Genomic DNA, 15,503 nt, shown 5'->3' with positions numbered 1-15,503 from the left:
TTTCGCTATCTCATACACATCTTTGTACCCATATTTGTTTTTTTATTACTTCAATATTAATTTTAATTAATTTTTATAAAATAATAAAAAATTACGATAAAGGAAACGTAATATTATCAAATATTCAATATTAGGAAGAGAATTGTTTCATCAATATCAAATACTTTGAAATAGATTATAATTATTTACATTTTAGATTAGAATACCAAATAAAATTTCATGAGAACCAAAACATTTTAAATGTTTGTTTACTTCAATTTTTTAAATTCTAATTAATCTCTTTTTTATAAACTAATAAAAGTTATAATACATCAATTGATCAAAATGCCGCAAACAAATAATAAACAAAATAATAAAATTTTTGACATAGATATTATATCTTTTGAAGTCCAATATATGTTGGATGTTGATAAAAAAATATTTATGACAATTACGTTCAATTTTTATATTGTAGTAAATAAAAGTTATTTATACAATGATAGTGAAAAAATTACACTATGATTGATAATGAGTTAGAAAGTAAGAAATAATTAGATAAAATATATTGAAATAATATTCTACTATGATGAAAATAAACAACAGATAAAAATATGAAAAATTAACAAATGTGTGTTTTAGAAACAATTTGAGAGACTAGTGAAAGAAATCGCACAAAGAAAAACAAATGTATAATTAAGGATATGATAAGATAAAAAATACTTTAGAGATTTAAGCAAACTTTTTAAATATCAACATATAATGGTTAACAAATAATGAAAATTGTTTTAGCGAAACAAAAGAGTTCTTCAAATGAAACAAAAATGAATAATAATAAGTAAATAATATATTTTTATATTACCTAGTAAATGAAAGGTTTGTGTTATTAAACCTTTAAATCGAGAGTATTAAACATTCTCATGTGAAAGGAAAATATATAATAAATAAAAATATTAAAAAATAATAGAAATATTTAAATGTGAGACATAATTTTTTTTAATTGACATACATCATTCTAACATAATTACATAAAGGTTATGATAAGATGAAAAATATATTGAAGATGCGAATGAGTTTCATGACAAACCAAATAATTAGAAGAAATAAAAAATAAAAAGTATATACATACATATATATGTATATATATATATATATATATATATGGTTACTTAATTAATTGTAAATATTTTAATAACTTAAATGGGGACGGAGATTTGGCGGGAACGGGTATTATGACGGGAATATGTACATCTTCATACTCAATTGAAAAAGTCGGGAATTCTCCATACTCATACCCATACCTAGTCAATGTGGGATGAGTTCTGACAATACCCACGAAAGCGAGTTTATTTGCCATGTCTACTTGTTAACTAATGTTACTGATCAATTTAGAAATTAATTTATAATAAAACTATTTTAGTATCAAGTTAGGGATCAATTATAATTTTTTTAACTATTTTAGTTGTCAATAATGTTTAGTTTATAAATTGGTTACTATAATGACTAATAATTTTTTGTTACTAAAATTGTTCATCATTCAAATATTTTCGTATAGTCTACTATGCCTTTATAAATTAGATACTTCATTATTCATTGATATGTATCAAGAAAAGTATAAATATTGAATACATATAATATCGGATACGGATACGTGACCCAAATTAAAATATCGATATATCATAAGTTGAAGATAATGAACTATGCATCATCTTATTGTCAGTGGCCATGCGTTGCCACACATATGTGACACTTTTATCTTGTGATTACAACAATAAAGTTTAATTATTTTAATTTGTATTAAAGTAAAAATTGTTATTAAATCTATAAAAAATATATATTCTTAAAATAATTATAAAAAATAGATGTAAAATTTAAAAAATAAATAATTTACATTAATAAAAATAAATTCAGTAATAAAATATGTAAAAAAAAAGTTATGGAGCAGTTAGTAAAAGTAATTTATTTATATTTAGGTATAGATTATATTCATAGAACATGTGAATTGTATTTAGTAAACCTTCATATAATTTCACTCTAATTGCATAACCATAATAAAAAAATGTTTAGACTTACTCATATATCTCTTTTTGTTATACTAAATGTTAAAAGAATATGAATAAACCATGATACAATAAAAACAGTGAGAAAAGTCATTCTTAAGAAAACAAAATCTATTTTTTAATATAATTGTTACATTTTCAATTACCCCAATTTGAGAATAATTCTCGTATATTTCTTAAGAAAATATTTTTTTTTGGTATTTTAGAAATATTCGTGAAAATATATATATAACACATGAATAACTTTATTTTCAATAAAGAAAGATACATAGTAGTTCCTTTCGCTTTTTTATGGAGTGTGAGGTAAGATTTGATGGGATGTAAGATGCTTTATAGTCAAATATGAAATATGCATAAAAATCGTCATTCAGTGACAGTTCTAGGATGAAAAATAATATTTTAACCCACTATTTCAATCATCATTAAATCATCTTTTCTTACCTTTAATGATATGATGATCAAATAATATTTAAAATGGTAGATTAAAAATAAAAAAAAAAAATAGATTAAAGTATCATTGTTTTTCTTCAATTTTCTATTAAGGAGTAATAAAACTTGACGATCGCAGCACCTGTACGAAAGAAAACGACAAGTCCTCCCTTTCTGATAAGGAATCTTAGATTGTGACAAGGCCGTAGACAGCTACATTTTGGTACGAGGTACACATAGACATAGATCTCATGTTAATTTTTCAAAATCTGGGTACCATGATTCCTTTGCAGTCACTCTCACTGGGCATAGCTTCATCATACAATATGATATGAATACCAAGTAAAAGGAAATTTCAAAACCCCTACACTGCAAAGCGTGGCTATTCAACAGTAGTACAACGACAACTGAGTAATGGATCATCATTGTGTGTGTTTCAAAATCATCATTTAATAACCATGTTTTACTAGTCTGCATTCCCAGAATAAAATAATTCAAAATATCTTCAACTTGATCAATGCTGAGGGTCTCCTCATCAGTACTCTTTCCTTAATATAGATTTATTTACGAAACCCATCTCTAAAACATCACAATCAGCGACTGACACGCACTACCACGAGATACAAAATCGATGGAATTGCACGACATGGACATGATTTATCTCAATTTTAACATCTTTGCTATGCTTCTTTCATCGGGGAAACTATAGAAGATGACATCATTTCCTCAAAATTATATCATCACATAAAAAAGAAAAAACTTGATGAAGACACCTCTGGTCTCAAGTTATAGAATCAGTAACAACGGTATTTATTGATTACTATGAAGCTACAACAGTTCATGTATTTAGCGAGAAGGATAAATATCCACTCACATCCCGTAACATCAGGCACCCACCCTATCACGCGGAATCAGACGCAATTCTGAACCATGCTTAAGGAAGACATTGCCTGAAGAGATGAATATATAAGCAAGTCAATCAAAGATACCAACTACCATAAACCTATATATAATATAACTTCATTCAATGTTATAAGTGTAAACTTTCTACAGGAACCAGTGATTGCAACTACAAAAAATGTGAATTAAGAAACCGCAACATAACCATTTCATGTATATAATTAAATTTAACCACAATAATTGTAAAAAGTACTTTATTTTTAAATGACTGTTACATAGTAACAAAAAAGTACTTTTTAATTAAAAGTAAATAAGTCCGCTTTTTCAAATAAGTTCATCCAAATATGTTAAAAATCATAATAAGTGATTACTTTATTAAAAAAACACTTTTTTCTAAAAACAAGTTTTAACAACCGACCCATTGTTTTATTTATCCTCGTGCAGTCACTTTTTAAGGAGAAAATTTTAGCGGTAAAACATTTCTAGGAAAATGCGAAGATTCTTCAAAAACAGTGGTAAGTTAAAGACAGATGATAAAGTATTTGCTTTACCTGCGCTCTGCTGGGGATTTATGCCAACACCATCTGCATGCATTCAAAGGAAGGAATATGAGTGGCAAATTTAAGATGAATATTACAAAAATACGATAGGCTATCAAAGTGAAAGGTTGACAGCCAATAATATAACAAAAAATACTCTTAAATTCGTAGTTCTTCTGTCCTTTTATTAATGTAACTAGTTAAAAAAATATACTTAATGAACACTATTACACTCTTACTAATGCAACAGCAAACGGCAACAAATTCACAACATATGATGGGCTCACCAAGTCAACTCAAATAACTAATTTGTCAACAAGCCCAATTAAATCTCAATCAATTGAACTTCTTATTTTTTTAGAAGGGGAAAGATCGCATTTGCACTGCAGTTCAAGATCTAAGAGGACAAACAGCTGAGTTGATCGAAGATAATAAGATCAGATATCTTGTCAATATGTTGCCAATGTGAATTACGTTAAAATTGAATTTGTTTATGCCAACTTAAGTAGTTGAGGATATGATAAAACCTAAAGACTACAATTTTCAATAAATTCAAATTGAAATAAACAACAACAAAAATATCAAGGGGGTACTAATCAAATTACAACACCAAAAGTTAAATTATTACACAGATTATAAATTACCTCGTAAGATCACAAATTTCAAAGGATTTATTAGTTACAAAATGCCCTAAATAACTGTAATTAGTCTACATGAAACTATAATCCAGACACTACTTAGCCCGCGAAGGAGACAACACCTTCAAGAGTGAAGAAAACAAGGTAAGGAATGTGGACAATATTTTGGAGCTGAGATGTAGAAAATTTTCATTAATCTAATAGTTATAATAGCATTTTCAGCTGCATTCAAAGTGATGTCTCATTCAGTAAATACATAATTCACAATGTCTGGTTCTGGCCTTTGATCAAACAGATCCAACGCATCCTTCATAAAGCCCCGCTTGGCATGCCCGAGAATGAGGGTATTCCACGAAGTAGAATTTTTACACGGCATGTCGTAGAAAACTCGTTTTGCATCACCCAAGCTTATACATTTGACGTACATGACCAAGAGGGCATTCATCAGAACAGTGTCACACTCTAACCTCGCCTGATATACACGTCGGCGAACCAACTTGCCCGATTCACACTCCACATGCCTTGAGAACCGCTGAGTACAAGAAGAACCGATTGGGTTCGTGCGTCGTCAAAATGGGAGCATTTTGCGTAGACAGAGATCATGTTGTTGAGGAGAAAAACGTTATTGAAAAGGCTAAGTTTTATTACATGGGAATGAAGTGATTTAGCATGTTTGATAGCTTGAAGCCGCCCACAAAATCATAAAGCTAACATAGAATGTGACACAAACACATACAAAAATAGTTAACCAAAACAAACAGTACTTTCTTAACCCAAAAACAGGTGCAGCTGTGGCAAAGTTTTGTAATTCCCCAAAGGCTGAAACAGCTATAAGGAAGGAAAAGCAATTATCAAAAGGAATCTGCCATGTATTCAATTTTTCATTTTTGCACAACCAAAGCATGATTTTCAATTCGCATGAAACGCTAAATATCCTAAAACTGGAAACATCGACATCACTGACTAATAAAAAAAAATCGATCTGACACAAGATAATTAATTACCGTTGGTGATGATAGCGCTGGTCTGGGGCGGGACTTTGAATTCTTCCGCGGCAAATTTGAGAACTGCAGTAAAAGGTGCAGCCTCAGGAACGCTAAACCTGAAAGAAACAAAGAAAATCGTAATTAGGGAAATAGGAAATTTGGGGAAAATGTTGAGAATTGAGAATTGAATGAGACATAGATACATACACTTTGAAGGGTAGCTTTGGATCGGAGGTCAGTGTGACTTTGAAGGAAACCTTTCCACCGCCCGCCATTTTCCCACTTCCGATAAATTCCCCTGTACCAACAACACCCTCCTTCACTCTTTTGATTGTATTCAGCGTAGTTTTCACGCACTTGTCGTTTCGTTCAGAACGACGTACCTGAGAGAAGCCATTCTTAAAAAGAAAAACGTTTTTTATTTTTATTTTTTGACACAGTTATTGCATTTTCAATTACCCCAATTTGAGAATAATTTTCATATATTTTGAAAATAATTTATTGCGTTTTTTGAATATTCTTAAAGAGAGACAGAAAAAGATATATGAATTACTTTATTTTCAATAAAGATACAAGGTAGTTCCTTTTGTTTCTCGTTATAATCAAATAGGTTTTCCTTTTTTTTTCCTTAAATTAACAATTTTGTAATAATTAGTGATCAATACTTAGTTCAATATTTACATATTTAAAATATAAATAAAATATTTTCTATTCGTAGGACATAAATATTAGCAATTAAATAAATACTAAGAATAACGATACTTTCTTTAAAATAAACAGTAACAAGTCATCATCTAAGATGTGTAAATTTATACAGTAATTATAATTTAATTTTCAATATAACATTTTAAGTCATTTGGCAACTTTATACAGTGATTATATTGTGCTTTTCAATTATTTTCGTATTAATATATTCACACAATTTTTAAAATCAAATAAATTACATAATTTATATATTATTTTATTAATAAAATACATGTATTTTATATTTTAGAAAAAATCTAATCACTAAAAAAAATTAGTAGCAATTTGCAAGTACCTATTCGTTTACCAATATGCATATTATTGACTGTTGATTAAAAGAAGTAGCTTATTGAGAAAAATAAAAAATATTTTAATATAATAATTAATTGAAATGAAAAAAAAAACGTATACAAATTATATTACTCTTGATAACAAAGAATATAATTGTTATTTTATTATGGACCAAGTTAAGGGCCCAAACCCAATTAGCCAAGTCGCAATGCGGTAAGTTCTGATTTTACTACACACACCTATGCATAACTACGTACTTGCCAAAGCCACAAACACATGAAGGGGGATACGTCTACAAAAAAAAAGACGTGTTTATTTATTTATTTTATTAGGAAATAACCTTTTTACATTTACCCTTTGTTTAGATATGAAAAGAAAAAGAAAAGTACATACATACAAAATAAATAAATGAGAAAACATTAAGTAAAAATTTGTACCGTTTAAATTGAATTAAAAAAAACATTTTCATTTATTTGGATAAATTGAATGGTAAAGAAAAAGGATAATGATTTATTGACTACTGCAATTTGACTGCTACATTACTCAGGTGCCACTCTTTCCACTCTCTAATTTCCCCTTTCACTAACTTTTTCCCTTTCTCAAAAGTGCTATTCCCACTTTTGCAAATAAAAAAAATAATAAAATTGAATTTCCACGCCAAAAAATAATGTAGTAGTCAAATTGCAGTAGTCAATGAATCCTTCTCCAAAGAACAAATGACTTGGGCAAATACAAAAAAAAAGTTTTTTATTTGTAGATTAAATTTTGACATCTAAAAGAGAGTCCTCTACCATGCAAAATGCCAGGTATACAGTAAATTATACAATAATAAAGAAAAAGATACAAAAGAAAAAAAATTAACTAGTAATATATATATATATATATATATCATTATTATGTAAAATATTGGACAAATAATAACACAAAAAAAAATCTATTATTACGTAGATCCACAAAAATATGATCCTCTTTCAGTTGGTTTTATTTCCTTTTTATTTTCTCTTTTCTATTGTAATAATTACTAGAAATGTTAATACTATAATGTAGTATTTTTCAGTTCTTAGTAATAGGGTGCAAACTTTAGTTAGTGAATCAGAAAACAAATACAAATACATAATGATTAGTGAATAAAAAAACGGAATGGAGAATGATTTGAGAAAACAAATATCCAACAGAAAAAGAGAAAGTCATAATCGAATTAACATCTTTTTGTCGAAAAGCACGGTTATATTATTAATAGACTAACATTTCTTATCATGTAGTTCTTAACTTATTATAGGTTTTTTTATTAAACATGTCAGTTAGTTAATGACGTTGTTGGACAATTTAGATGTTCATCCTTTTTTTTTTATCTAGTGTTTGATCTCTCAACTCAGTTATTCGTCTTCAATGTACGTTGTTTTCTCTCTTCAATTATCTATCTCATGTTTCTTTATAGAGGTGTAATTTTATATGTAAATTATTAAGATAGATAATAAGATGGACAAAAAATTTAAATTGTGAAATTCAATTCACAGTAATCTAAAATAGGTTTATTTCAATAAATTTATAACAAATCTAAATCTATATATTTGGAATTTTAAGTTCAATTCACTTAATTTGATTAGGATTAGATATTTTTTAGATTTTGAAAACTCAAAATCTAGATGCGTCTAAGTCTAGGCAAGACGGTTAAGGATAAAGTCAAGTCAAGTTGGTTTGTATTCAAAGTCGAATAAAATCAGTTTGGACCGAAGGTTTAGTCAGGTTGACCTAAGACGAAAGTTTAGCCAAATCCGTTTAATAGAGTCGAGTCAGCTTAGATCGAAAGGTCAAACAAAGTTAGCTTGAGTTGAAGAATTGAGTTAAGTTAGGCTGGGCTAAAAAATCAAGCTAAGTCGGCACAAATTGAAGGTTGAGATAAGTCTGCATAAGCTTAAGGTCGAGTCGAGTTATTTCGAAGGTTGAGCCGAGTTTGTGCAAATCAAAAATTTATGCCAAGTTGGCTTGATTGAAAAATCAAATGAAGTCAATGCAGGTTGAAAAATCAAGTTGAGTTATCCCGTATCGAAGGTTGAGCCTAGAGATTGAAACGAACCAAGTGAGCTAAAGGTCAAAATGAGTTAGTTCAAGCCAAGATTGAGCAGAGTTGGTTGTGCCAAGTTGGCCCAAGCCTAATTGGCACAAGACTATATTAAATCAAGTTAATTTGGATAAAAGTTCAAATTAGTTGTGACCAATGTTGAAGTGAGACAATCCAAATCCACGTTAAACTGAGTGAACTAGACTTGGATCAACACGAGTTAGCCTGAATCTAAGTTGAGCTAAATCAATCCAATATTTGTTTAATAAACTTAATAGTCATGTATATTATATCAATTGCACTAGACAAAATAAATTCAATCTAATTAAATTTGATTGAAAAAAATTCAAATTTAATTGATCTAAGATGAATTATATTTTATTAAATAGATTGAATCCATTACCATAGATAAGTTTTAAACTTTTTACCATTATTTACTTGACAGGTAAACTTTGACCACTATGGTATAAAACACATTTTTGTTTAGGCCATCCTTTGCTTGATTGTTCCCGGTTGGATTCTAGCATAGTTATTCTTTTTACCTTCAAAAACTTATATCCCTTCTCCTTTTCATAATAGCACTCACTTCCAGTTCATTCTAGTGTCTCAACCTCAATCCCTCGTAGGTGATAATTACAAGACAAAATTAAATCTTTTCTTGAAATTAAATCTAAAACACTCAAATTAATAAATTAAGACACAAATAATTTATTAAAAAACATAATTAGTATATTACCATTGTTTACAGTAAAATATATCTGCTTAAAACATTTTTTATACAAGAACTACTTTATATCGCACTTATGAACAATTTATATAACTAATTAACGGTGAATTCATATAAAAAATCAATATTATATTCAATTTAAAATCTTAAATTCATGAATTTATGATTTTTTTGTATATTATTAATTTTTTATTTTTACCTGATATTATTGTGCACGTGTTTGTGGTATAAATATATTTATACGTTAAATTATTATAAATGAAAGAAACTAATATCTTCTTTTAAAGATGTTGATTAAATAAAAAAAGTATGGACAATATCTTTGAACAAATCTCTCGTTCAGTTGTATCGGTGAATTCCCGTACACGCACTTCTTCTCTTTGGATCTGACAACAACGCTGCATGCTGTACTCAGCAATGTCCATGTCTTAACTAACACTGAGAATCGATGAACCCATGCAACACTTTTCTGATCTCAATGCTTAGCATAAAGATAATCCGGTTTAACAGTTCAACACAGTAATTAATGTTATCATTGAGTACTTAGTGGCACCAGGCACGGCTTTTTTTCCCACGTCCTATGAAGAGAAAGCAAAAAAGAAAATGAAAATGTGATTGATGATGATGATAATGATAACATAAAATTTAGAAAAGGGGAAAAGTTGATGTGTGTAGAGCAAGTAGCAAAGTCAAAGAGGGTGTTTGGTTCCCAGGCTTTTGAAGCTTTTGGTTTGTTTATTGGTCCCTCATCGTGCAATCGATGTAATCCGAGTCAGAAAATAAAGAAACAGTGTGCAGTGACCTTCTCCTCATGCAAGGTGGGGTTAACAACCTAACTATTTATTTCCTCTCTTTAAAGTAATCATCAATGTCATCACCGTCACCATCACCATCACCACCATCAAAATCAAGTTTCACTCTCTGCAAATTAACCACCTTCCCCAATCTTTTATCATTGCTTCATTTTATATAATCCTAAATAAACATCATTCTTTTAACTTTATTCCTTACCATCAAGCGTAAGCGTATCAAACAAAGTGTGACTCATGGTTTTCATGATCAAAGGCACTGGCAACCATTTCCTCATAAAATTCAATCATTGCCAATGTAGGCTGGGAAACTTACTGTCACTGCATTATGAGCTACTAAAGCTTTTTGCTGAATAGTTTATTCTGAACTCACTTTTTTATTTTTCGGTTTATTTAGCAGTTATGGCCTTAATATGCAACCGACAAGTCCATTGAACTACTCCAAGCCTCCAACTTGCCATCTAAAACCCTAATTTTTACTATTATTATTAAGCATTACAAAATTATAAATCAAATTTATTATTTTAGATCGATACCCTAAACTCTAAACCTTAAATCTTAAATGTTAACATTGACCGTATATTATTTTAATTTTTTGCTTCTATACTTGCAACTTATGTATCATGGACATCGGACACTACACGAACATTTACACTTCGACACGAGTAGTCTCCAAAATATGAGATACAGGGACACAAATTTATATAGTAAATTATTATGTATTTATATCCTCAAAATCATCTATAAAAAAATTAGTCAAATATAATAATCTAAATACATTGTCACCTAATACAAAAGTAAATTTAATCTATCTACCTAATATAAAAAAATAGAAAATATTAAAGATAACTCAAGAGTTAGTTGATTTTGTTGTATAAACTCTTGCTTAGTTAGTTCTGTTGTAAAAACAGTTGCACTATTACACGTTTTCTTTTTCTTTTTCTTTTGCTTTACAAACTTAGCCTTTATATGCTAAGTTCTTATTCATTGTAAAACTGAGTTGATCAATGAAGAATTGCATTCTATTATCAGAAACTCTAATATTGTATTAGATTGCTAAAATCCCTCTTCTCTTTCGCACATTTGTTTTCTTCGTTTTTTTTTTGTTGATCGACCATGGCTAACCCCAGTCAAAACAACCCAACACTGAATCACCTCATTAATCCGACTAATCTTCTGTATCTTCATTCCCACGCTCGTTCTCATCTCTCCTCAATAGAAAAGTACTGATTATATAAGATTTGTTCCTTATTTCTATAATCATAATAGAAACTTATATCATAAATTTACAAGTTTATGAGTTTTTTAAAAAATATTAGATTTTTACTTATTAACATTTTATTAGAGTCAAAAAATGTCGTTCAAATCAAACACTTTACTTATACATGTATGTTTTCTACACATATCATATATGTGTCGGTATGTTTTCTACACATATCATATATGTGTCGGTGTCTGATTCCGTTTATAAAATAAAATGTGTCTAGTCTTCATAGTTTGCATATAATTCGCCTAACTTTTTTATGAAATAAATCAATGACTAACATTTTATTTTGATGACACCTGTTAACTTTTCCTGCCATGGAAATATCACTGGCAAAATCTTTGACATAAATCATTGCCGGAAATAAAGTTAATTAACCCACTTCGAGAAATCATGTACGTTTCCAACTTTTAACAATGAGAAGAAAGAAAAGAAAAAAGGTCCGAGTTTTTAGTTCATCCAATAATAATCCAACAGTTCTCTGGTACTGGGCCTAATGGGTTGGTAGGTGTTGGGCCATCCTGGAAACTATATATTAATCAAATCTGATATAACGCCCATCTCAAGATACTTTCCTCTTTTCATTTTCCTTTTTTGCACCACTTTTTGACTAGAAGATAAGGATGTCATACCAAATACCTCAAAATTAGAAGCATATCTTACTCATTAATGAACTAAAACCTTGATGTAAATAAATGTCAAAACTTCATAGTGATGCACCTAAAGTAAAACCTGATATTCATTGGGAACTCTATTGTCGAAGTACTCAAAATTAACAATGGAAAATTTTGAATAGAGAGAATTTTGATCTATGCAAATGCAAGATACTAGGAAGATATGGGTCTTGCAATGGCCCAAGTGTGCATAACATTTATAAAATCTAGCATAGCTGATGAGTAACGAAAAAAGTGAAAATGAAAAGGAGAGGTGGGGTTATAATGATAGAATTTTCTTTTGGTAAAGCCAACTGGAACACGTGTGGTACTAATCATGATTAGCACTAAGCCCCTCGAGAGAGTAATGATTCATTCCATCTTCAACACTCACCCAGTAGAAACTTTTGTAATCCCCTTCTGCATCTTTTTATTGCTTTTATCTCTACACTCATGATGAACGAATGTGCATGGGCTAGCCGATCTCTGAGATTAGAGAAAAGAATAGAGCAACGGTGGGCCAGCCGCTCGTGCACTGCAGCTAGCCATGGCCCATCAGAGCCTACAAAAACTGATGATGAAGTTGAACCTTCATAAAGGCAATTGGTGAGAGAGAATTATTAAGGGAAAAGGGTGATTACATGTGAACTAAGCAAGGTCCCCACCAAAGTTCATTCACATTCAGTACCTTGCTGACGAAAAAGTTTATATAAGGAAAGGGAAGCCACACAAGAATGTGAAAGAGTGAATTAGAACAACAAGAACTTCTCTTCCCCACAACACTTGAAGGGAGATAACAATGGCTTCTGAGAAGGTTGAGACTGTTGTTGCAGGGAATTACCTAGAAATGGAGAGGGAAGAGGAAGGTTCTAAGTCCACAACTGGAAAACTATCTAAGCTCTTTTGGCACGGTGGCTCTGTCTATGATGCATGGTTTAGCTGTGCTTCTAATCAGGCACTTTCTCTCAAAATCATTCACCACTTGTGTTTTTCCTATTCATCACCAGAATCTCATCATTTTCATGTTTTTTTGGATTTCATTTAGGTTGCACAAGTACTACTCACACTACCATATTCCTTTTCACAACTGGGGATGCTATCTGGAATCATATTTCAGCTTTTCTATGGACTCATGGGAAGCTGGACTGCTTACCTTATCAGTGTCCTTTATGTTGAGTACCGAACCAGAAAGGAGAGAGAAAAAGTTGATTTCAGAAACCATGTTATTCAGGTTATTATACTCTCTATATCCCTTTTAATGAATCAATTTAGTAGTTTACTTTAGATTCTTCTAATCTTTGATTCTTTTGATCGTTTCCAGTGGTTTGAAGTGCTAGATGGACTTCTGGGAAAACACTGGAGGAATCTTGGTCTTTTTTTCAACTGCACTTTCCTTCTGTTTGGATCAGTGATTCAACTAATTGCTTGCGCAAGGTAGGAATAGATCATGGTTTTGAATATATATGATCTTCATGTGTACATTATCAACTCAAAAATTACATATATACATAAAATTTTTCAGCAACATATACTACATAAACGACAATCTGGACAAGAGAACTTGGACTTACATCTTTGGCGCATGCTGTGCAACAACTGTGTTCATCCCTTCTTTCCACAATTACAGAATCTGGTCATTCTTAGGCCTCATGATGACCACTTATACTGCATGGTATATGACCATAGCTTCCCTTACCAACGGTCAGGTAAAGGACTCTATTTATAGCATCATCACCAGCATAAAACAAATTATATAATGAATGCATGTCATATATTATTGTTGTCAGATATCTGTGTTCTTCGATTAATATTATGTATATATAATGTTTCTGAAGATCGAGGGGGTGACACACTCGGGGCCAACCAAATTGGTTCTCTACTTCACTGGGGCTACCAACATTCTCTATACTTTCGGTGGACATGCTGTTACAGTGTAAGGACTCGAAAACTAAATCAAATTTTTTGTTATGATTTAAGGGTTTCTTCTAGTAAAAAGTAGCATGATGTTAGTGAATAAACCTTGTCCTTGCTTTTAACTTTTAACTCGTATTGGGATTTAAAATGAGTATATTGTCAGAAAAAAAATTGTATAACTTCATGGGATATGTGTATATGTGCATATGATTCTGACAAACATTTATATATTGTAGGGAAATTATGCATGCAATGTGGAAGCCACAGAAGTTTAAGATGATATATCTGATCGCAACCCTATATGTGCTGACCCTAACATTGCCATCAGCAGCTGCAGTTTACTGGGCATTTGGGGATCAGCTTCTTACCCATTCTAATGCCCTCTCATTGCTCCCAAAGACAGGTTTCAGAGACACTGCTGTCATTCTCATGCTCATTCATCAGGTTATACTTGTTTAACATCTTTCAATTCCAAACTTAAAAACATTTATAAGAGCTTATTTTACCTCAAAAAGTTGTGTTGTTTCAGTAAGTTTTGCACAGAGTGATTATGCTTGATTTACTCTTGCAGTTCATAACTTTTGGATTTGCTTGCACTCCTTTATACTTTGTGTGGGAGAAATTCATTGGGGTGCATGAGACCAAGAGTTTGTTCAAAAGGGCGTTGGCTAGACTTCCTGTAGTGATTCCAATATGGTTCCTGGCAATCATATTCCCTTTCTTTGGTCCCATTAACTCAACTGTTGGATCTCTTCTTGTCAGCTTCACTGTTTACATAATTCCTGCCTTGGCTCACATGATGACCTTTGCTTCAGCACCAGCTAGGGAGGTTAGACATTCACTCACTCACCTATAAGTCATTACTTCTTAAATTCATATATATGCTGCATCATCCAATGTTTTACTTTGTTATAAATCTCGTATCGATCAGAGATCAGTTCAAGTAAATGAATAAAACCTTTTTCCAGTTTTGTAAGATTAAGTCAGATTTAAAGTTTACTTCTTAACCTGATTAGACTAATTATGTATAAAGTAATGATTTTTGTTTGAATTTGTTTGTTAACAGAATGCTGTGGAGAGACCACCATCAAGGTTAGGAGGTTGGGTAGGATCGTACTCCATGAATGTGTTTGTGGTGGTGTGGGTTTTGGTGGTAGGATTTGGGTTGGGAGGATGGGCGAGCATGATTAACTTCGTACACCAGATTGACACGTTTGGGCTATTTGCAAAGTGCTATCAGTGTCCCTCTCACAAGGCTTAATAAGTATAAGTAGTTCCTCTAGTTTCTTGTGATACTTTGAGAGATGATACATGCGTGTAAAGAGATTGGCTTTTAATTTGTACCTTTTTTTCTTTTATTCCAATTATTCCCCTTTATTTTATTTTTTTATTGTAAGAAGCCAAGTCTTTTGATTGTGTCAGCTAAAGGTGCGATGGCACATCACGGCCACCCCCTATACGAACTTACAGATAGAATTTCGTGTGCTGATTAATCATTTCTTGTTCTGCAA

General features: G+C 30.7%; 2 protein-coding genes across 2 annotated transcripts; one reads left to right on the top strand and one right to left on the bottom strand.

Annotated features, from left to right (window-relative positions):
- Positions 1 to 3,121: 3,121 nt before the first annotated feature.
- LOC114196169 (ubiquitin-fold modifier 1) lies at positions 3,122 to 5,942 on the bottom strand. The gene is made up of 4 exons (XM_028086721.1): positions 5,736 to 5,942; positions 5,547 to 5,644; positions 3,917 to 3,949; positions 3,122 to 3,415 (listed from the first exon to the last, which is right to left on the bottom strand). Exons 1-4 carry the CDS (start codon positions 5,801 to 5,803, stop codon positions 3,351 to 3,353), a joined length of 264 nt encoding a protein of 87 aa, XP_027942522.1. The 5' UTR covers positions 5,804 to 5,942; the 3' UTR covers positions 3,122 to 3,350.
- A 6,790-nt stretch (positions 5,943 to 12,732) lies between these two features.
- Positions 12,733 to 15,503, top strand: LOC114195943 (auxin transporter-like protein 3). The gene is made up of 8 exons (XM_028086395.1): positions 12,733 to 13,033; positions 13,124 to 13,309; positions 13,400 to 13,512; positions 13,601 to 13,784; positions 13,914 to 14,011; positions 14,229 to 14,436; positions 14,564 to 14,821; positions 15,059 to 15,503. Exons 1-8 carry the CDS (start codon positions 12,878 to 12,880, stop codon positions 15,251 to 15,253), a joined length of 1,398 nt encoding a protein of 465 aa, XP_027942196.1. The 5' UTR covers positions 12,733 to 12,877; the 3' UTR covers positions 15,254 to 15,503.

This window comes from Vigna unguiculata, chromosome 9 (assembly GCF_004118075.2).
Source record: "Vigna unguiculata cultivar IT97K-499-35 chromosome 9, ASM411807v1, whole genome shotgun sequence".
NCBI lineage: Eukaryota > Viridiplantae > Streptophyta > Magnoliopsida > Fabales > Fabaceae > Vigna > Vigna unguiculata.
Note: the sequence above shows the minus strand (reverse complement) of the source record. Positions and strands in the feature narration are given on the sequence as shown.